This window comes from Dermacentor silvarum, chromosome 1 (assembly GCF_013339745.2).
Source record: "Dermacentor silvarum isolate Dsil-2018 chromosome 1, BIME_Dsil_1.4, whole genome shotgun sequence".
Classification (NCBI taxonomy): Eukaryota; Metazoa; Arthropoda; class Arachnida; order Ixodida; family Ixodidae; genus Dermacentor; species Dermacentor silvarum.
Window position 1 is genome coordinate 50,963,360 of NC_051154.1, and position 23,101 is coordinate 50,986,460.

Genomic DNA, 23,101 nt, shown 5'->3' on the forward strand with positions numbered 1-23,101 from the left:
TCACCTTTGGCAAGTTCCGTTCGCTTTGTGGCTTCCTTGCTGGTTGGTGGACTCTTGGTAGTTTTGGCTGCCCTCTGATGGGTGTGCTTTGTCAGTGCTGCACTATGCTCAGTCCTTTCAGCATGGCTCTGTGATACAGGAGTGGCCTCCTGTGAGAATGTTCTTTTGTTTTCAGCACTTTCATTCACAGCAGTGGATGTGGGAGCCTTCACTTGGCTTTCATTTGAGCTTTCTGCCTCCTCCTCTTCAGTACTATCACTCTGAGTGCTTTCAGAGTCTCTGTGACGATATAGGATGACCTCCTCCCGCCGGCCACGCTCACGGTCACGTTTCCGTTCTTCAGCATACCTGTGCAGATCCATAATCATATGATATTGCACACAGTCGTCACAATCAGTTAACACGACAAGTTTACATGACAATACCTAAGAGTGGCATCTGGGGCTCTGCAGGATGTCAAAGTGAAGGTTTCTAGAATTTATTTACTTATTTTTTTATTTATTGAAGATACTGCATCCTGTCAGGGCCTACCACCACCAACTTTGACCACTTCAGGTCCTATGATACAAATAAAAATAAATATAACACACATGCACACATTTCTGAATTTTCCTCCCTATGAAAGGCAGCTGCTCAAGCCAGGTATCAAAGCTGTTTACACTCATGTCTTAGCTACTTAACGCAACAGAATCTGCACAATTGAGTTACACACTGAACCTTTCTCAAGAAGAAAAAGAAAAAGGGAAATGCAAGAGTAGCAATGAGAAACTCCCTGCAGTGATTAGATAATAAACCAGATGCTTAAAGTTCTACATGCAGAAAGAAACAGAAAACACACCCTATGTAATCTTCCCTCCATTAAAAGCAGCAATGTAACTTCTTTCTGTGCCATTGACATCCAATCAAACTCTAGGCACTACATTAAAATTAAATGATTTTTGACATTAGGAGTAAAAGTGTAATAAATAAAATGCACATCACTTGTAACAGTTATTTTTAAAATAATGCATAAAAATGTTTCCCTGATGAGGTGCCAAAACGAAAGTTTTACTTGTGACGCAGATTTTACACACATTAAAAAGGTGTGGAATATTATAGGTGCAGCTATTTGGAACACACACAGGGAATGCATTCACTGATAATCCATGACAGGTAAAGAATTAAGAAACAAATGATCCTCAAAGAGAAGGTGTAAACATGCACCAGCAAGTCACCTGATCTAAATTTTCCTACCCTCTCTTCTCCTTACTATTTATGTCCCCACCTTTGCCTTGCTCAGGCATTGCCTGAACCCTGGTACGGGCATGGTGTTTTATAAAAGAATTAGTTCCATTTCCAAGGTGCTGCAAGTTGAAGGTGAGATGAAACAGACCCTCCTAATCATTGCATTTAAAGTCGCATCATAATATCACACTTCTTTTCACCTTAGAAAGTGCATTGGTACCTCACATCATTGTACCCAATTCATTTATAAAAAGATTTTTCAAGCGCTTAGTGGGCAAGAGGAAGGAAGGCAAAAGGAAGCAACTAGACCGAGGGAACACTGGAGTATTCTTTTACCTGGTTACATTTTTTTTGCTTTCCCCCTCCTTTTCCACTAAGCCCTGGAAAAATCGTTTTACTAATGTCACGGTTGCAATTAGCCCAACTTTTTGTATTAGTATCTAATTTAGTTTGACTAAAACCACCAGTTATATGAGCTGGGGAATGGGCTGAATGTGTTTGCCCATCCTCAAGTAGTATGAATGATTCCCATAAAATATTACACAGTAGTGTGGGGAATCATGCCAGCACTTACCATCGTTAAACCGAGCGCTCTAACCACCACTACATGTATACCTTCTTCTGTAATCTACCATTGTAAGCTAGAAAATGGGTTCGACAAGTCCATCAACGGCTGAGCAGAACGCTGCAAAAAAAAGGGCTTCAACACAGTGTATGTGAGGCCAGATACGAGTATAAAGAAAAACTTTTATCATCAGAGCTGCATTCTACCATTGTAAAAGAATATGACTGCCAGTAGGCATATACTTCAGGAGGTGTTTCATTACTGACAGGTTTTTGGCTGTGTGTGGTGCCATCACTTGAGGTTTCAGAACAGTGTGGACTGTATCCTACAGTGTGTTCTCAAGATTATATGAGAGCTTCAAAGCATATTGCAGAGTTAGGGGCTCATAACTGCTGTTTGCCATAATTTTTTAATTTCTCTCTACGTCTTTTCATCTTATTAAAAATAATGTAGGTGAGTATTTCTTAGCTACTGATTGCAACATTAGGAGATAGTAATTAGTAAAAGAATTAGATTACAGGTAGTTTAATTTCTTGCAGCAGAATTTGCCTGCGTTGTGTTTTCATTACACTGTAAGCTAGCCTTCAGCTTTGGCCAAACGTGTTACCTAGAGTTGATAACATTGGTGTTTTATATTCCCTCCATTTTAAAAGTCTTCCTTAATTTAACACTTCACAACACTGCTTTTTCTAACATTAAGATAAACATCAGGTTCTATAATACTAAGTTATCACACCCACCAATTATTTGTAATAACTTCTTTCAAAAAGTTGAAAGAACGGATATAGAATTGTACGATGACTGAACCATGTATGACACGTACTTAAAGGCTGCGGCAAAGTCAGCATTTTCAATATGAAGATTAGTGCAGTTTACTAATTTACAAGGCTTTGAAGCTAATTTTATTGGTTTCTTCTATCCACCAGGGGCCGTATCCTGAAATGATCCACTTCAGCATAGTATCGCCTAGGGGACAATTTCGCCTTCAGACACACGCTGATTGGCTGGCTCAGCAAAATTGAATGATGTCGGGCTCAATCAGCTCATCCAATTTTGCTAAAACAGCCAATCCGCGCATGCCGTTGGCGGGGCCAAGGTGAACTATAGCTGAAGTGGAGCGTTTAAGAATATGGCCCCTGATTTCGCCATAATCATTAAATATCTTATTCACTGTCAATATGAGAGCAGCTTGGGTGAGCATTGCCTTTTTCCGTTACTGCAAAATACAGTGACACTTCCTGGTTTTCTCAGATTGCAGACGTTGTGGGGCTAGTGTGCACTACACACATTTACAAAATTAAAAATCACTTTCAAATATACAACACTCATGTTTCCTTATAAGAAGTGCAGGTAGCTTGTGAACACTTGCCGGAGATCCCTCTCCCTTGTGGCTGAGTCACGCGAGTCCACACTCCTTTCCCTGGAGTCTGTGCTCCTCTCACGTGACCATCTATCCCAAGGGAAGTTGTCCCACTGCTTTGGCCCGTCCTGGGAGTCAGATGTTTTTTCACCAGTCACATCCTCTTGCAGAGGACTCTCGTCTCCCAGTAGCAGGCAGTCTGGATCTCTGGGTGCTTTACGTTCCAGTGCTTGCTCTCCATCGGCCATTATCGCAGGTCCAAACAGTGCACAGGAGACCCTTCTACAGTTCAGACAACTCTGAAAACAAATAACAAATTAGCTGCTCAGAATCCTGTGTGCGTGTAAAACTGATGAACGTTAACGGTAAAATAACCGAAGCGAGGTACGGTTGTACGGAATAAACATGGAAAGCAAATCAAGATCCGGCTTCTCATCATTTTTCAACCGCGACATTTGTTGTGAAATTGGGCTCGACTGCCTCTTCGCGGATTTCACCGAGGACCTCTAATTGAACATGTAAAGACCCTAATTTCTTGTGAAGACGACTCTTGCACATACGCGTAAGTAGAATCATGTTTCATAATAATAATATTATTATTACTACTATTAAAAAATTAGTCTAGGTTGGGCCGCTTTCACGAGCCTCGCAGCGACCGAATAAGATATGGCGCCTTCACATGCGCCTGGTATCAGACTCAATATTATAAAGTCCGGCGTGACCAAAATAAATCAGTAAACAACTTAGGTGACGTACACAAGCGAAAGTTTGACCTGTCGCAAAAGGTTATGTGCTGTAAAAATCATAACGAGAGGATTAAAAACAGCACTGATTACTATATTTTACACCACGTTGTTACATGACTTCTTCAGCGAAGAGCTGACGCGCATTAATGCAACCATACATGACCGCATCGAGCGTTTCGGGCGCTCGCGCTTAACAGGGGTGGGTTAGCTATAGCAATAGCAACAAAGGTATTACAGAATGACGTGAAGTTAACGTTACCTCACATATCCAAATAAAGATTGGGCTGGCCTCCACTATGTTAGAAGAACAATATTGTAACTCTGAACGTCGGCAATATGCCGCGTTCAAGTAAATTGTGATAGTCGGAACCAAAGAAACCTCCACACAGTGCACAAAACAGCAACAGCAGCAGAGAGCATGCCACAGAACTCGAGAATTTTGTATACTGCTGATCGCGCCCTCTATTGACCTAGCCAACAAGCGACAGAGCCAGCCGTGCTCTTGGAGGGGGATTCTGCGCGTTGCCGTGTTGTGTTGGCGTTCAAGGGAACGCTGGTGAGTTCATACGATAGCTGCACAAATTATTATATGTAACTGATCTTTGGAATCTTTCCTAGCTTATTTGTGTGCGGTGGCTCTATATTTTGGCATGAAATGTGCCATCTTTGATTGTTCAGCATCTTTGGCTATCGCGCCGACGAGTTTAAAAATACTCTGCCGTTTGCTCTGTGTTAATTTTCCAGAATCTGTGAAGTATACGTAGTGCCCACAGCTGAAACGGCAGGCCTACATCAAAGTTGGTTCTTTATTCTGTGCCTACATCACTTGGCTTCCGTAACATGTTTCTTATGCATAGTGTTACAGCCAAACTCAGATCCGCTTCGATTCGTCTACATAGTGTGAAGAGGTCGATGTACGCACCATCTCATCTGAACTTTCATGTTTGTTGCTGCTCAACAATTACGTCGATGCTTTGGTGCGCCCAACGCAGTACGGCCTGCTCATTCGGATAGCAGTGGGTGCGATAGCAGTGGATTGTGGGTGCTGACTGTGGCTGTCTTGCCGAGTATACAACTTGGGCCACTAGGATTGTACAACTCGCAGTTTGTATGGGTGTTCTGTGGTAGCACTGGGTATATAACCATTCTTGCCCCCCCCCCCCCCCCCCCCCCCCCCCCCAGAATGGGTATGTGCCACAGGCTAGGTGCCTGAATAGACAAGCAGAACAAGAGACAAAAAGTGAAGTCGGCAACAAAAGCAGCCAAGTGTGGAGAATGTAAATGGAACAAGATGGTACCAACAGCGTGCACTGAGTTTCACAAACATTGAGCTGCAGTGAAGTACACAAGAACTCTGCTTCAGAGAAGTGACCACAACATAAGCAGCTGAGTTTGGCACCAGTGTGTGCAGTGAGCGGGGATTGTTGGGCTACATAAAAGTGAAGCGAAAACATTTTAGTAAACATCAAATAAAGCTTTGCTTATCACCGATTCCTACATATGCTCTGTTTTTATTTTTTTTTCTCTTTAAGGTGTTTTTTTATCTTGCACGCTGGGTTTATTAGCTATCACCTGGCCAAAATGTATGGCTTTATATCACTTTTATAAGCTTGATATAGTTGGCCTGCTTTACTATCAATATGTACGTGATGTTTAAAAATACATTAATGGTTTATGTGAAACTGTTCAGATGGGGTTGCCGTTCTCATTGATTACTTATTACCACAGTGGGAAGAAACAACTGGTATTAGTTTTGCTAAAGCCAACTGAAATCATTAGTTCTTTAGTTGAGCTAACAAATCATTATACCTGGTCACTTATTGTAAAAGTGGCCTTGCTATGTTTGATTACTTTGTTAAAACCTGAGGCCTGGCTCCAATGCAGGGCATTTTATTCTTGTCAAAAAGGTTGAATTAGAAGCCTGTGCCAAGTATGTTTTTCAAGCAAAGAAAATGGCAGCATGCAAAAGCACACTTCTGGGGTAATTTCAGTGTCATGCAGCAACATAAGCCATTAGCTGCACTAGTGAAGATTTCTTAACAATATACAGCAGGGGGCCTAAATTTATTCTGCCTTGGCAGTGTCCTTGCCATTATCTGTCAGTCTGGGCCAATTGCATTAAAAATGCAGCTGTTGGCATGTTGAGCACTCACTTGTGGCCATTGACGATTTGCTCACCTGCCATATCCAAACTATATTAGAAACTAGGAACACTTTCTGTCACTTCCCATGATCAGTAAGTCTTTTTGATGTAGTTCTATGTAACAAACAAAAAAAAATCGCTTTTATAATCTGAAGAGCTACTTACTTTAACACCACTATTTCTTGTCGGTGTGCAGGATTGCAACTCTTGGCTCAGATTGAGCCGAGGTTACATATTGGAGATTACTTTAATAGCATGGTTTCATCAGAAAAAGAACTTGGACCTTCAGCCATCCCCTGGACTTTAAATAAGTTATCTTTGGTCAATTCGTTACTTCTGACTTTTGTATTAATCAAGACTGACACTTTCACCTTTCCTTCACTTCAGTGTTTCTGTTCATGGAATCAACACATTCTTTTGCTTTGTTATAGGGTATTCATGCAAATGGATGTGAGCAGAGTAAGCCCAGAATGGAGAAAACGAGTTCGTTCCGAATACATGCGACTCAGGCAAATAAAACGCTTCAAGAGGCATGATGAAGTCATGGTACGTATCATATTTTGCACAAAAAATTTTTGCCAGCACATTTGCATGCTAGGGATAAGCAAGCATGCCTAAAATGTTGCATTCATAAAACATAGTTTGAGGCATGGTCACAGTTTACATTGCATAACCATGAGTTCATCACTGGCACATATGTCTTGCATTGTTTTAGCTAGATTTTACCGCTTGAGTCGTGCATGATTTCTACCACAAAGTTTCTAGTCTGCTTTCACTGCTGTAGCAACCTGTTACTTGCTCTGTCTTTCCTTTTGTTCTGGCTTTTTGTTTATGAGAAGCTTGAACTGACTTAGGATTTCATGTATGTATGTTTTGGCTCTACATGCATTTCCATCAAGAGGTGTGGTTAAGTTCTAATTGTTCTGGCTTCAATGGTAAGGTTAAGTACGTGTTAGTACCCAACCTAAGAATGTTGCATATGCAGGCGAAAGATTGCCATTGTTGCAATTAGGCATTTTTCTTGTACTCTGGCTAGCTACAATTAAGCATTTTTCTTGTAGTCTGGCTAGCTAGGTACCCAAGATACTGCTGATTTCCTTGGTGATTATAGAAGCCTTGCATCAATCGGTGTTTTGATTAGAGGCTGCCACGTTCTATGCAAGTGCATTGCAGTTTTTTCATTATTTATTTGTCATTACAGGTGCATTTCAAAATTTCATTTTTTTTTTTTTTTGGCATGAATTACTACCCACCCAGGCAAAGATGTCAAACCATCAATTTAATTTTACATACATTTGTGTGGCGTACATGTTGCTGAAAAAATTAGAAGGCCAGCTGGGCGGCCATTTCCAGGAGTTTCAGACTTGCCTTAACTTATTGCGATGGGTATACATGCCATATTTTGCAGACTCTATTCCACGGAATATAGAAGCGTAAAAGTTTAAATTTGGCGGGGTGCGAACTATCTATGGATGCGGACTATCATGATTTTATTTTTTTAAGATCAGGGGTGTGCTTGAAGAAAGCGAGGCCAGACTGTGCCTGAAAATTCTTCCCGTGCTAAATCGCATAGCGAAATCAGCTCCACAATGATTGTTGCTCTGCACGAGCAATATTTCCAACTCGTGCTGGCAGCTTGTGATATGCAAGCGAACGCTGCTTGCGCTACTTCAGTGGCTGCTTATCAGTGCTTGGATTTGAGAGCACATGCACAACTCATCTTCAAAGGTAAAATTAGTCAAATGTAAACACATTGAGGATCTTTTCATCGAATCCGACATGCTTGGCTTGTTCTGACAGCCCTGATGCGAATAATTTTGACGTGTTTTAGAAATGATTCTTGTATGGAGTCTAATGAAGGACCCAGACTTCTGCTCTTTAATTTGCTTACCTTCTGTATGCTGTTCGTAGACAAGCTAAAGAACCTAATTTCAGTTGAAGTTTTTCCCTGTGTATTATACAGCAGGTGTGGAGTACCTAAAAAAAGCTTGTTTTAAGCCCGAATTGGGCACCTGTAGACATTGGGTATTCATTATAAATACTGAGTGTTCAATATAAATAAGAAAATATGGTAATTACGAAAGTATTGTGAAAGCGTAGACAAGGTTTATGTAAAAAATATATATGGGGGATACTTTTATCTATTGGGTTCAATTAAACTATGAAAGTTATTGATGCATCTACACTCTTTCACTAGGTACACTGCACGTCTCCTCTCGCTGTTGTGAATGTGTTAGCACCATGTGCCTGTCCTGCAGACCACTCATTTCGCACTTCAACACCGACAGAAAATGGCTATGATTTGGTTGCAGTTGCGCTCTAGTTCTCTAGTAGTACAACTGCACCTATACATCCATTAATTAAATGGCTTATCCTAATGTTCTACCCAGCCGATTTTTGTAATGGGCTAATGGACACACATTTTATGCATTCTTTTTGAGGCAAGGTTTTTGTCAGCTCTGTGCACCACACAGGTATGATACTTTTTTGTACTTTTAATGTTACAGTAAGGCCACATATTTGTAGCTGTGCTTTGTTTAACTTTTAGTCATTGTTATAGTCTGGCTTACCTTGGAACATCATATTATATATTTTATGACCAAAATGGTATGTCCTTGTTATTTTCAGATTTAGGGGTGTGTTAATATTTCAAACTTGCGAATAATGAATTGAACAGTGTCTTATTCGATACGGTCTTTGAATGGAATAGTCACTATTTGTAAATGTGAATATTTTAAAGCGTCATCTGTGTGCCCAAATAAACATAAAATTGAAGCAAATGGCAGTAAATTTTACCCCTGCGGGTATAGTATGGAAATACAGGTATAACATGAGTGCTTGCGTAGTGGAGCAGACTACGTCGCTTAGGTAGCCATACTTTGCACGCTGTGCAGCGATCTCTCGCTCTCTCTGAAGAGCCCTGTGCATACAACGAAACTACTTGTTTGCTCCTAATGCTTCATTTGTGCTTTTAACAAAGAACGCTTCATGACGTACTATGTAATGACAGTAACTTGCTAACTTTAAGGATACTGGGATGTGAACATCGTTTTATGTTAATGGTGGTAACGGCTATTCATTATTCGAAAACCATTCGGCAAGTATTCAGTTCGCTTCGCTTTTAGCCCTATTCGATTCATATTTGTTTCGGCCTCAAAAATTACTATTCGCACACCCCTATTCAGTTTCGCTTGTAGCAGATGGGAGAGTATGTAACATTATTATTTTTTTTTTTTCATTTCAGGCGGCATACATGACGAACAGGCGGTTCATTATTGAAACAGCAGCCCTCTTGCAAAAGCAACAGACGGAGACCAAGGCCATTCCTCTTTTTCCTACTGACATGCCCGTACACCTTCCTGTTATGAAAAAGGTATTACAGCATTATGCTTTAGGAAAGTGCTTTATTTCTGGAAACACCTTAAAATTTCTTGCCATGTTTTATGTGATGCTGGATATTGCTTATTCGCATGGCAATTGTGAACTGACAATTTTTTTTTTTTTTTTTTAAGTGTGAAGTAGAGTTGGCAGATGGAACCAAGCACGTAGCACCAATGCGCACAATGTACGCTGTCAATCCTATCCCAACCATGTACACATGGGCACCTACTCAACAGAATTTCATGGTATGGTATTTGTTTTTTTGGTCATGTCTATTCACAAAGTGACACTTGCATATTTTTGATGATGTATTACTTTGGTAAGAGGTTTTCATTTTTTCATAAAGATATAATGCTGTTCGACAGGTGGAGGATGAGACTGTACTGCACAACATTCCCTACATGGGAGATGAGATTCTGGACCAAGACGGCACCTTTATTGAGGAACTGCTAAGGAACTATGATGGCAAGGTGCATGGGGACCGAGATGCGGGGTCAGTGAATGACGAACTTTTTATTGAACTGGTTCACGCTCTCATGGCCTATGATGATGAGCCAGGAAGCAGCAACCAAGGTGGGTTACAGTTGCAGTTATGATAAATGCTTAGTTTGTCAGTGACTGAATGACTAACCAATTGCATGTAAGTATTTGTACTGGGCATGTATATGAAGGTTTGGCCTAAACTGGGCCGGTATTTTGTAGCGATGCCTTTAAAGTAATGCCTTTTCGCGCTTATCGCGCTTTGTCAGTAGTCAGAGCGACGGCCTGCTCGCATTTTCAACGTTGATATTGTGAGCGGACCGTCGCTCTGACCACTGACAAAGCGCGATAAGCGCGAAAAGGCATTATTACTTTAAAGGCATCGCTACAAAATAGTGGCCCAGCTTTCCATCAGTAAAAACAGTGCATAACAGGCATCCTAATGGATTCGCCTCTATAAAATACTGAAAGCGCACATTGCGCTCACGCCATGTCCAGATCATCATCCATTAGCCAGCAGGCAACTGTGGCTGCCAGGAAAATATGTTTTTTCGAGAGTAGGACTGAACATGAAGTGGTGTAGTTAAATATGACAGTACATAGGTATTAATTCCTACTGCATTATGATAATGATTGCTCAAATTGTTTTCTTAAACATCTTGTAGGTTATGCTTTTTTCTGAACAGTTTAATGATTTTTCACACTACCACCAAATTGACTGATGGGTTTGTCAACCCCTCTCATTTGGCACACTTCATGTTTGGAACACATTTCATTGATATGGAGGTGCTTAACAGATATTGGCTCACCATCTTTTGTGGAAAAATGGCAGTTGTGCGCACATCAAACATTTGCTGTGTTCTTTTATTTCGTTTTGTAAGAGAACAGTAATGAGCTAATAACTTAAACTGGTGTTACAGTTCAGTGGCTACCGACAAAATTCTGTCTTTGCTTTGGTTTTTCTCATTCTGCTTTGACTTGTGTGCAAAACGTATGGTTAAAATTTTACTTCAAATTCAATACATTTTCAGTACATTTTCAGTCAACTTGTCTGATACCCTGTTGATGCTGCTGACAAGCTTTTCATAATTTAACCAAAATGGAAAGGCCAAATATGTTGTTAATGGGTGCTTTCCTGTGTTTTTAGTCTTATGTAACAACAGATGCATTGAACACGCCCAAGTGTTCTCTTGTTTCCATGGCAGCGCTCAAGAGCTCTAATTTCAAATTCTGGAAGACCAGCGCTCAGACGAAGACGAAGAAAAGAGCAACATACACATTGCGCTGACTAGCAACCGTATGAGTTTGAACTATGCTGCACCAACTGGCCCAAGTTTCTACCCTACTGAAGCTCTGTTATGTTGTTAGCAACAGCGGCACCATGCATAACAGGTGAACTCTACATAGATCTTATAGCAATTGAGTGAACGAAGAGGTTGTTCAATTTCACAAAGATTGCTATGTATATTACACTTAACAGTTAACAGAACACCAAAGATCACTCTTGTTCTGTGCTTTTATAAAGCAGTCCCTACCAGTTTCGATGCTATCTCTGCATCAAATTTTTGTTGCGCCTTAGAGTATTATGATTTAGATAGGGCAAGTATCTGTTCGACAAAGATTACTCGAAAAATTTTATCACAGCTTGCTTTAGTGAAAAAAGTAATACATACGCATATTTAAAATACTGCCATAACCTAGCCATAATCGCAGATAAAACTGACATTTTGTCTATGTCTCACCAACTCTGAGAGAAGGCAGATCCATTGTTCGGCGCTAATCTTCCTGTGTGCAAGACTAGTGGGCAAGGATCCCCATCAGATTAGGAGCATACAGTGGACAGGCTATCTCCTTTTCCCAAGGCTCATGGCTAGTTCTGCTACCTACTTCACTTTGCTGCATGCAATTTGTGAGGTGCAGTGTGCACACTATGTTTCTTGGTAATGCAAGTGCTGTCTGCTTTCAATTGGATTGAATAAGCATGCACTCTTGTAAAGAAATCGCAAAGAATGCATCAGAACGAACCTGGTGTAGTACACCTGGTTCACTTCAACACATTCTTTGCAATTACTGTGGCAGTAGTAACCTCTAGGCGAAGATAAAGTGCACTGCTTGACTCTGCTAGCACGTGGTCATTCCCCGAACACATCTGCTCCACATAGACACACAATAGATCACCAGTGCCCTTGAGATGGAAGTAGAGCATTTCTATTTATTGGCAAACCATAATGCAGCAAGTTCATCTTGTGCCAGAAGAAAGCAGTGCTGTAGCTTCCTTTTTTTCTGTAGAATCAAACCATGTTAGAGTGAGATAATCTATTCCACACTGCACATGCAGTTGTCACCGCCATACACTATATTCTTAACGTTTATTGCCATTGTTTTTGACCATTTCTTTCATTTCATGTGGGGTGACAATGGTTCCTTTTCCTTGGCCACCATGTGTAGTCAAATTCATGTACAGTATAGACCACTTATAACGTAACCGTTTATAGTGCAGAACTGGCTACAACGCGGCCTTTTCAGACTCCCATTTACCCTCCCATAGAACTCCATGTATACGCATACCGCTTACAGTGCAGGCGCGTGAGATGAAATACCGGTTATAATGCGGCTTCGACGGGAAAATCTCGCCGACAAGGGCGGCAGCGAGCGCGCTTCTCATAAAGTGCGCCCACCGATGGGAGAGGAGATCAACGAGGGCGATGCGGAGGAGGAGCACGAGATGCGGAGCAAACGAACAGAAAAAAATGCGCGCGTAGGTTGTCTAAGAGACGGAGAAACCTTTTGCTCGGCTGGTTATCAGCGGTGCGTTTTGCAATGAATGCGGCTTAAGTTTCTGTGCACCCGTCGCGATGCGTGTCGTGAAGTGCAGATATATCACACCAGCGACGCTGTCCATTTAAGCAGTATTCCGCAAATTTAGTTTGGAGCTACAGTAAAACCTCTTGAAGTCGACCATCGTTAATTCGGAAAATAGGTTAATTCCGACTCGTCCTCTAGTCCCGACCGGCGTATGCATTATTCAATGCAATCAAACTCTCGTTAATTCAGACTTATTTAGCCGCACATCGGTTAATTCGGACTACTTTCGGAGCTCGGTGAGCGAGGAGCGCCGCAAATGTGCGACGCAAAAGAGCAAGAACGGCGCTAGTGTCAACCCAAACGAAGCGGCGGAGTCCGCATTGCCACAGCCATCAGTTGTAATCGTACGTGAATGACAGCAACGCCGGAACGCTTTGAGCCTATTTGTGTCTTTAAAGCCTGTATTCTTGCTTTTACCGCCGCGCATAACACCGCATTGGCCGCGGGCTTTCGTAACTGCGTAGTCGTCATCCACGATCGCCTCGATAGCAGCCGCAGTTTTCTCCGCAGCGGTTGTGGCGAACAGTATATAGTTTCATTTTTACTCGGTACGCGCGTCGGCAGCGTGCCTAAAAAACTGCGTAGTCGCCATCGATGATCGCATAGGTAGCGACCGCGGTTTCGACTGCAGTTGTTGCAACGAGTGGTAGTTAATTTGTCCAGACTCAGTGCGTGCGTCGAGCGCGTGCTTTCAACACCGCAAAGTCGCTGTTCATAATCTTGTCGATTGCGGTCACGGTTTTTTCGCAGCGGTTTCAGCAAACCGTTGTTTCGCTTTGACTCGGTGCAAAGCTGTCAAGCTTGAAAAGCACCGGCTACATCGCGATTATGTTTTCGCCAGCTCACGGGCGAAAACGTAATCGTGATGTGCGCGCGATAGTACAAAGCATGTCTACATGCTTGGTCTACATGTTTTGCATACGTGCAGGGCTTGAAAATCGTTGTTTTCGTTATAGTGCAGTACCGCTTATAGTGCAGATATTCGGGACTCCGGCGACTTATGTTATAAGCGGTCTACACTGTATAGAAACACAGCAGCAGCAGATGGTCCACATTCTCAGCTGGAAGCACTGCTTTGAAAGATATTCTACATTTATTTCGTTCGTGATATTATTTTTTACAAGCAAGCAAATGACTGATTTTTCAGAACTGCTAGATTATTGAGACCATGTGGCAACACCACTTTCTCTATAGAACCCTCTTTTGGAAAAACCTTGAGCGCAGGAAAAAGACTCTAAAGAAGGTGAGACACAACACAAGTGCTCAACCTGCAACTGATCATTACTTTCCACACAGAAAAAATATATTCAGTTTAGACTACTTATAACGTAACCACGTATAGTTAGGGCTCCGTGTCTTCGGAGTTTATTTTCTGGAGGAAATTTGTAGTTTATTGGAGTTTATTTCTCGTAAATCCCCAATTCTCTGAAATTCAGAGTTAAATTTGGAATTATTCTCAATACTCCAAAATCTTAGATGAAATGATATCTGAACACGAAAACATCGGAACACACAAAGCGTATTTTTGTTGTCTGGAAGGTTTTGAGCGCACGAACACATACACACAAGCACAAATACTTGAATACAAAACACCTACTATTGTGCGTATTACAACCTTAAAGCTTGTTGTAATAGACGCAGTCATACTTTACGAGGTTGCTGTCTCTGATGGAAGCACGCTCTTTCGATTGATGATTCTCAGCTTTGAAAATGCCCTTTGAACGTTTGCACTAGAAGACTCAGTGCCCAGCGAGAAAGCACTGGCCACTGGACAGTGTGAACTCTCTAAAGACAGGGGCTCAACAATGTTACTGATTAATTAGCTCTGACAGTTCGCAAAATCACTCATGAGTTGGCTCATGTCATCAGTTTGAAGAAATCGGCGCATAGGTTTCGAACGCGTGGGGTAACTCACGCTTCACATTTAGATTCACAATTTGAACACTATACCAAAACGATTTACTGATGTACTGGAGTGCATTGAAAAGGTCCTCTCAACTGTCTGTCTCCACTTTTCAGCGACAGCAGTGTAGTATCCATGAAGGTCTGCAACAGTCGTTGAGCGGTCATACGTCTCTCGCTCCGTGCTGCGCGATAAGCCCTTTGTTAAATGTGCGATGGGTGTGGTCTACGAGATACTGTTAACCTGAGGTAAAGTTTATATCGGCCAAACTGGTTGATGTAACAATGACTGCTTAGAACATGCCTTTTCGATATAGAACGGAACAGGGTCATATTGGCCGTTAAAATCGGAGTTTATCGGATAAATCCGAATTGTCAAAAATTTTACCGGTGAGTGTTTATTGGACTTTTTCTGATTTATCCGAAAACACGAGCCCTGCTTATAGTGCAGAACCAGCTGTGACGTGGTCTTCTCTGACTTCCGTTCACCCTCCCACAGAACTCCATGCACATACAGTAGAACCCCACTAATACATTTTTCACAGAAACGGAAAAAAAGAAAACAATATGTAAGAGCTGAGAAACAGGAAAAATTGAGAAATGAGAGTAGGTGGTGAACTGCACACAATTTTATTTTAATTCTTACGTTTGAAAAAAAGCCGCAGTTTCGCCCAAAAGCCGAAGCAGCGATTGCGATAGCTAATTAGTAGACAGCTATACAAAGTGAAGATAATAATTTTATCATCCGTATAAACTTATAAACATTCGCTTATTAACTATCTTAACAAGCATGGTGCCCGTGCGCACGGGCAAACATGAACACATCACACTCGATGGGCGTGGACACTCGCTATCAAAACGCTGGCGTGAGTAAGTGTCGCAGCAGCAGCGAGCGATGTCACCTTCGTGCTGTCCATCGCTTCAACGCAAACTGAGCGCAGAGAACACACAGCACGCACAAAGCTACGAGCCACCAACACCTACACTGCCTAGACTCTGCCCCCAATGCAGATCGCTTTCATGATATGGCCCACGCAGTACGCAGTTGATGCCAGAGTACAACGCCACGCGTGCACGCTTTTTTCCACATCGCAGATCGCTTTCAAGATACGGCACCCGCCATAGTAACCCCCCCTCCCTCCACCGTGCCTCGTACACGACAGAAGAAGGGCGCTTCCGCCCCGCCTTTCTCCTTTGTGCGTGCAAGATTGAGCCGTAATCGTCAGCTGACCCTCGCAGACTTTCACTCACACATACAGCATAAAGCGCGCGGCTACGGCGTTATCACCCTTGGACTTTATATGGAACAACTATGCGCCAAAACCAATTTCAGGGCCCCAACGCGTCATAGACACCATCTTTAGATAGCAAATACGGATCTCAAAAGCCATGCTTTTCCTGGCGGAAACCGAAAATACGTCATAGCCGTCGCTCCCGGCACTTTGGGCAGCCAATCCCATCATCAAGCCATGAAGCCAAGCGACACGAAATGTCAGCATGGCCGCTCAGGCCGGCGCTGGGTGGCAGTTCGCAACGCATGATGTGGGAACGGTCCCACAGTTGCAACGCAACAGCGGGGTTACCAATGCATTGGGCCCTGTGGGAGCTATGCCGGGGCCGGCCAAAAACGATGTAACAGCCAGGAAAACACAGAACCCGGGAACATAACAGCAGGGTTCATACGCATACCGCTTGTAGTGCAGGCGCGAGTCGAAATACTGGTTATAATGCAGCTTCCACGGGAGAATCCCGCAGACTAGTGTGGCAGAGTGCATGCTTATCAACGAGGTGCGCTGAGGGCGATGCAAAGCGACAAGGGGTATGCAAAGGAGAAGACACGGAGCGAATAAACAAACAAGGAACAAAAAAAAATTTTCAAATGCGGTGGCGCAGTGCGATGCAGCCGTGCAGGGACTGCCTAGTCAACGGAGAAACCTTTCCTTGACTGCTGTAAGTTTAAGCGGTATTGCGTAAATTTAGTTCAGAATTTTTAGGCTTTATGTCCATATACGAACTTACGCTGTTCCTACCAGTTCGCAGTAGTTGTCGCGACTGATCGCCCAAGAAACTGAACTCTGCTTCACACGTGTTGCTGTAAGCTCAGGTTGTGCGTGCAATTGCATGCCTAATCTCTATGTCATTGTCTTTAGGTACGAACATATCAAAGGCGAGCTTTGCGCGACGCCGTGCCGCCAGCATGCCTCATTGATAGCCGGTGACGGAAGTTGTGGTTTGACGCCGAATTGTCGCACGTGAATCGGTCCGAAAATTGGAATGAGACACTGTACGGCGTCCTATAGTTCGATTGCCTTTCTTTATCAGTTTTGTGGAGGTAATGCCAGCGCTGGGGGAATTTCGAATAATCAAGCAGGGTCTTCAAATAATTGAGTGGATATTTTTTTACTCTGCCGACTTGCGCTATAAACTGTCCATGCTGTATACAGATACATTGTGCATGTCAGGAATAGCTGTGTCACAGACCCCGTGAACGCATACGCCGGACCAAATTCCAAAGCCGACTTATCAGCTTCCGAAAATAATCCCACGAAAGCAAGGACAATTAAGAATGGGCCCTCTGGTGCTCCAGCGAACGCCGGTTGCTGTCCAAAGACTGAGCCAGAGCCCAGAGTTGTCAAAACACAACAAAATATATTCTCCACACAAGGCAGTTACACACACACGTGCACACTTAGGCTAGACACACCACAATACAATTCAGATGGGTATTAACAAACACAAAAAAATAATTCACGACAAGCACTAAGAGTCCAACACGTAAAGTACAAAATAAATAGGAACACTAAGTGTCCAATCGTATTCACCGTGCTGGTTGGTCTTGTCAGACGATCTCGGCGTAGCTCAGGCAAATCTCGAAGAAAGAACTTCTGGAAATGCAGACGCTCGATGAACTCGTCGACTAGCTTGCCGGGGAATCCCCTTCTTCCGCAGACGCTCGCTCTTCACGTTACATCACTTCACCGGTGCGGACTGAACTTCTTAACTCCCCTGAACGATTCTCGCACGGCAGTTATATAGCTTCCACAGGCGTTCTCGAATTTTCCTATCGGTGTTGTGATCTCGTAGCATGGCCAAAGCTTGGGAACCTTCCAGTCTTTTCTCGTACCTTCGACCACCGCCATCGTAGCGTCGTCGAGGGGGGGGGGGGGGTGATGACTCATGCTGTTTGCGCACGCTCACGCTGTAGTTATGTCTCTCGACTCGCCGGGTGAGAAGGTGTTCCCGCGCGTGCGTTCTCTCTCTCTCTCTCTCTCCGGTTAACGGCGCTTCGTGCAGGCTCTTCTAGACGTCCAGGCGCCGTTGTTCGCATTGTTGTTTGAGGCTTATGCGCTCTCCCCCTCTGTTGAAGTTGCCGCGGAGCCGGCGTGTTCATTTGCTGGCTTGCGTGACACGCGGCGCGCGCTTGTAATACGCGCTCTTTTGTGACAAGATGAAAACAAACGTCAAAGGCACATGTCTAATAATGATCAATCAAGTTAAATTCTCTGTCATGAAGTAACAAGTCTCTGTGCTCCAGGCTTTTCTGAGAATGCAATACCAACTAGCCCACCTATCCATCCTATTCATTAGAACCTTTGTATAATGGCAGTCAAAATTTTGGTCACCGTACAGTGTGTTGCTCAATTTTTCAAGATGGTAGCATAGTGCTTTCGGCGTTGCACTGCTAAGCTCGCTGGCGCATGATCAAATCTGTGGGCGCAAGGCCACATTTTAAAAAGGGCAAAATGCAAGAACGTCCGTGAACCCTAGTTAGTCCAAATTATTCCGAAGTCCCTCACTACGGCGTTGCTCATAATCATATTGTGGTTTTGGTACGTAAAATCCTAGAATTTAATAGGTAAATTTTTTCCAATTTTTTTCGAGAATGATTTGTGCCGATGATGTGTGAAACATCGTGGGTGTAAACAAAGCTCTATGGATTACAGTTCGAGCACATATTCATTTATACAGTGTACTTGCTCATTAGTCAGCCTGTTCCACTGTTTGACAGTTTGGACATAAAGAGTTAGCATACACATTCATCTTAGTTTGGTACTCTTGGATATTTTGACCATGTTCTTTACATTTTCGTAGACACTGCACTATATCACGACCTTGGTCGGCAGCTCCAAATGGAATGGTACTTGTTAGGCTTAGCAGCTTAGGAAGAGTGGTGCCACAGTTAATTTATCAGTAGATCTAGCTGTTTATTCTAAATTTTAGTGATTCATTGTTAATGCTTCAAAAACCTACCTATTTTCAGCCTGTTTCAGGAAACTATGGCACACACAATAACTTTATCTAATTTGTTTACTTGGTCATATTATTAATACCTAGTACTGACAACCATTGACACCTTAAAGGAGTCCTGAACCACGCATCATACTAGGTGACAAAACAGTCCGCGACCCGCCGGGGTGGCTCAGTCAGCTAATGCGTTGCGCTGCTGAGCACTGGGTAGCGGGATTGAATCCCGGCCGCGGCGGCTGCATTTCGATGTAGGCGAAATGCAAAAACGCTCGTGTGCTTGCGTTGTAGTTCACGTTAAAGAACCCCAGGTGGTCAAAATTAATCCGGAGCCCTCCACTACGGCGTGCCTCATAATCAGAACTAGTTTTGGCACGTAAAACCCCAGAAAGAAGAAAAAACAGTCCGCGGATAGCATACACTTCTGTGAACATCTGGGCCAAATTTTCTAGTCATGCACGGCGCATGGAGCTCGCAAGTAGAGAGCAAGGTCTCCTTTTTCTCATATGCTCTTTTTAACAGAAGTCTTCTCCTCACTCTTTTTGCGTTGCCATATTTCGTCATATAGCAGATTCCCATACGCTGCTGCTATTGGCCAATAGCTGACGTCAATCAATAAGGGTGTTCGGATCAGTGCACTTTCTCTTACTATTACTGTGTTATTTATTGATGCAGTTTAATAAACAGGCTGTAGCAAGTGAAAATCTGCATTTCGAATTTCGATAGGAGTTTCGTGCTTCCGGAAGTACGACTGTCATACTATTGCCGACTATAGTCTATTAAGGCTTGGCTGCATCCACCCACGTAATAATGAAACTTCGGCCACACTGCTTATCAGTGTCGTGGCCATCAGGTATCAGATTTGAACACTGAATTAGCCTCGAACCATGCAAAACTTATGGTCAGATCACACGTACGCTTGCCAGCGCACCTTCACTCTTGGCCGCTCCTAACTAGACTCCTTGACAAACTTCGCTTCGTATTGCGCTATTGACAGCGCTTCTAAATGCGCAATTTGGATGTGGCTACTGCCCGTTAGTCAAGCTGGTGCAGGACAGAGCTGATCCGCACCATATAGCACGGCTAGACCGGAGCACATGAGTGCGAGCACACATTCCAGCCCTTTCATGCACATAGTTAGCTACTACAGTTTGCGTTTGCAGTGTAGCGTAGATACTGCAGCCACCGTGGGGTGCCGCGACGAGTGCATTTGCCGAGCTCCTGCGGCTCGCTGTGGCCAACAGTGTGCTCTTATTGTTATCTGTAGGTGATGCAACTGAAGGCCCGAATGCCAGCATCTGACCAACAGGTCGTCTGCTTCCCGAGTTGCACACCCTCGAGGTGTCTCTCCATCATGGTCGAAGCTCATTACGGCAGGAATCCTTTCAACTCGAGTCTGGAATGCGGCATCCATCGCTTAGCTTACGTATGCACTGCTGGCGTATTCGCACAAGCGAACATGAAGGTGAAGTTTGTTTGACCCTTGGAAATTGAGTGATTGTCGTAAAGATAAGTACAAAACCAAATGTGCTACGCTTGTCAGTCGGTGCAAGAATAGTTGCGCGTAGCTATCTAGTAAACTGTAGCACACCAAAGGGATGAGACACTGTGAACTTAACCATAAGCTGAGAGATAGCCTCTGAGTTTGGCGCGTTGTAGGCATCAAAATCGGAAGTAGTGGCGTCTATGTGAACATCTAAAATCAAATTTGAGCGGCATGCCACGTTGCCGTTCAAAAGGCGAAGTTCTGCTGTAGGCTTCACAGTTCACAGCATTGAAGAAAGAACGGAGCACTGCAAAGGGAATGACAGGTGATCTTTACCAATAATTCAGCTTCTGCTGAACGCAGTGAAGTATATTTTGCGGCGAAGTATTTCTGAAATGTTTTGCTTTAACATCAAATCCATTTCTCAACTTTGATAAAAGGGGTTCAGGACCCCTTTAAAGGGACCCTGAAATATTTTTCTAACTAATCATAGAATGGCCTTAGTATAATAGACGTCGCCTTACGAATCTCCTGCAGTAAAAAAAATTTTAAATCCTTCAAGTATAAGCGTAGTTAGATATAGTTATAGCACCGATGAGCAGCTTTATCTCTCCTTTCGTCTTCACTAGCACGATGGAAGCTACACAGGGGAGTTGGCAAAAGGGCAAGGCCCCACCCAAAAGTTTACCATCTCACTTTCAAGAGGGCTTGTCGCAGCACCGTGTGGCAGCCACAGCATCTATACGCTGTTCAGCACGCCCCTGCTTTCTCGGAAGCAACACAGCCATGTACGTCTGTCGTGTGTAGACCGGCAGTGCAAAGATGAAATGCTTCTTCTATCTTTGTGACATTGTAGACATGTATATTCTTCATTCATTTACCTCAAAAGTAGCAATAGAAGTATTACTGAGAATGTTCTCTCAATTACGAAATTGGCCAATAGCTGTGGGTAGGCTTCGCTGCTTGCAATGACGACATTGCAAAGGCGAGAGCAAGTGATTTTTCACTGTTTTTGACATGATCTTGTAACTTCCCTGCTGCATGCAGTGCAATAATATTTGGTTCACATGCTAACAGGAGCCTCTTGTGGAGATCGGCAACATTTTCTTATTATGTTCAATAGATGTTTCAGGACTCCTTTAAGCTTATAGGTGTAAGGAGCCCCAGCTAGCAGATGAGTACGCTGCAGGAGTGGTACTGAAGTTTTAGTATTACGCTATGTACTTTCATATGTATTAATAATCATGCCTCCAAGATCTGGACAATGCAATGACCACCATTCCTGTTATTACGCTGAAAAACAACCTAAACGAAGTCGAGATACCTTAGCGCATATCACGGTGGTATGCAACTGCTGAAAGTGTTTTGTACTTCTAGGCCGAGATATAGTTGCAGGTAGAGGTTCATGCAGTCTGTGTAGTTTTGTCAGTTTTGTTTGTGAGAATAAGCATTGTCTGTAAAGGGGTGGCCATGACATGACCAGTTCTTTGGCTTCTGCAGTAACATGGCCTTTAAGATTGCGGAGGTCGGGGGGGTTCGATGCAGGCATCACCTATAGCCATTGAATAAAAATAAAATTGTTTACAAGAAACAAATACAGTACAGAAAGTACAATAGCATTTACAACATATAAAACTTAACAATTTACGAAAGCATAGCGTACTTACAGAAATCTCCAACTCATAGCATGAACAGAACATACTGTCCTCTAACATGAGCAGTCTCTGCATTGTTAACCAAATACTTGGAATATATTCACTGGTGGTGAGTCCGCTGTGTTCATGGAGGCACATCAGCTGATGTGACCCACAATCTCCTGACACCTGGTGCTTGTCTGACGTGGGCGTGGCCATACAGGAAGCCCTACACTAGACCTGGCTGTTGATGGTGGCACCTCAACGAGCCATGTCTAAGGATGGCATGACTTGGGTGACAGCAGGTGCTGGGTGTTGACGTTGCCTGGACCCAGCGCTAGCGTGTCCAATCTTCTTGCATTCCAAGAAAAAAAATTAAATTATGGGGTTTTACGTGCCAAAACCACGATCTGATTATGAGGCACGCCGTAGTGGGGGACTCCGGAAATTTCGACCACCTGGGGTTCTTTAACGTGCACCTAAATCTAAGTACACGGGTGTGTTCGCATTTCGCCCCCATCAAAATGCGGCCGCCGTGGCCAGGTTTCGATCCCGCGACCTCGTGCTCAGGGGGATCGAATCCTGGCCGCGGCGGCCGCATGCCTGTGTGCTTGTGCCTCTCGTGCTGCCAAGTCTTTTCCTCACATGCCCTTCATCTTCTTCATGTTTAGGTGTCCTACTTCTTTTACTTCTGCTTTGTTGTTATTCCACAGACTAACAATATCGTCTGCGATATTTTTCCTTGTCAATCATGATACTTATGTTCCTACCAGTAGTCCTTATTGGTGTTTCGGTGTTAGATCCTAAGCACAGGCTAGACTGACAGCAACCAGAACGAACACCTGTCATGTTTGTATGCTGTCATGGATGGGACAACAAAGGCTTGCATGTGTTCAGAAAGCACTAAAATGAATTCATACACCACTGTTTCAATTGACAGTGTTGTCCAGTCAAGGGCACACTTTTCACTGCACATTATGCTGCTTAATTGACGTACATCAGGCATGCAGCATAATGCCCTTGGCTAAATTTTAACTGGATAATATTTTATAGAAGCACTGCACAGAAAG

The 23,101-nt window shown here is 43.3% G+C and overlaps 2 protein-coding genes across 2 annotated transcripts in view; one reads left to right on the forward strand and one right to left on the reverse strand.

The window, feature by feature from the left end:
* Positions 1–4,301, reverse strand: part of LOC119462734 (pre-mRNA-splicing factor CWC22 homolog) — an 80,485-nt gene extending 76,184 nt beyond the window's left edge. The window contains exons 1-3 of the mRNA XM_049667813.1: positions 4,155–4,301; positions 3,159–3,448; positions 5–348 (exon numbers count right to left, since the gene is read on the reverse strand). Of these exons, the coding sequence (XP_049523770.1) occupies positions 5–348; positions 3,159–3,397 (583 nt within the window). The 5' untranslated portion in view covers positions 3,398–3,448; positions 4,155–4,301. The remainder of the gene's footprint in view (positions 1–4; positions 349–3,158; positions 3,449–4,154) is intronic.
* Positions 4,302–4,378: 77 nt separating this feature from the next.
* Positions 4,379–23,101, forward strand: part of LOC119462754 (histone-lysine N-methyltransferase EZH2) — a 42,009-nt gene continuing 23,286 nt past the window's right edge. The window contains exons 1-5 of the mRNA XM_049661079.1: positions 4,379–4,451; positions 6,470–6,584; positions 9,283–9,411; positions 9,551–9,664; positions 9,785–9,992. Of these exons, the coding sequence (XP_049517036.1) occupies positions 6,477–6,584; positions 9,283–9,411; positions 9,551–9,664; positions 9,785–9,992 (559 nt within the window). The 5' untranslated portion in view covers positions 4,379–4,451; positions 6,470–6,476. The remainder of the gene's footprint in view (positions 4,452–6,469; positions 6,585–9,282; positions 9,412–9,550; positions 9,665–9,784; positions 9,993–23,101) is intronic.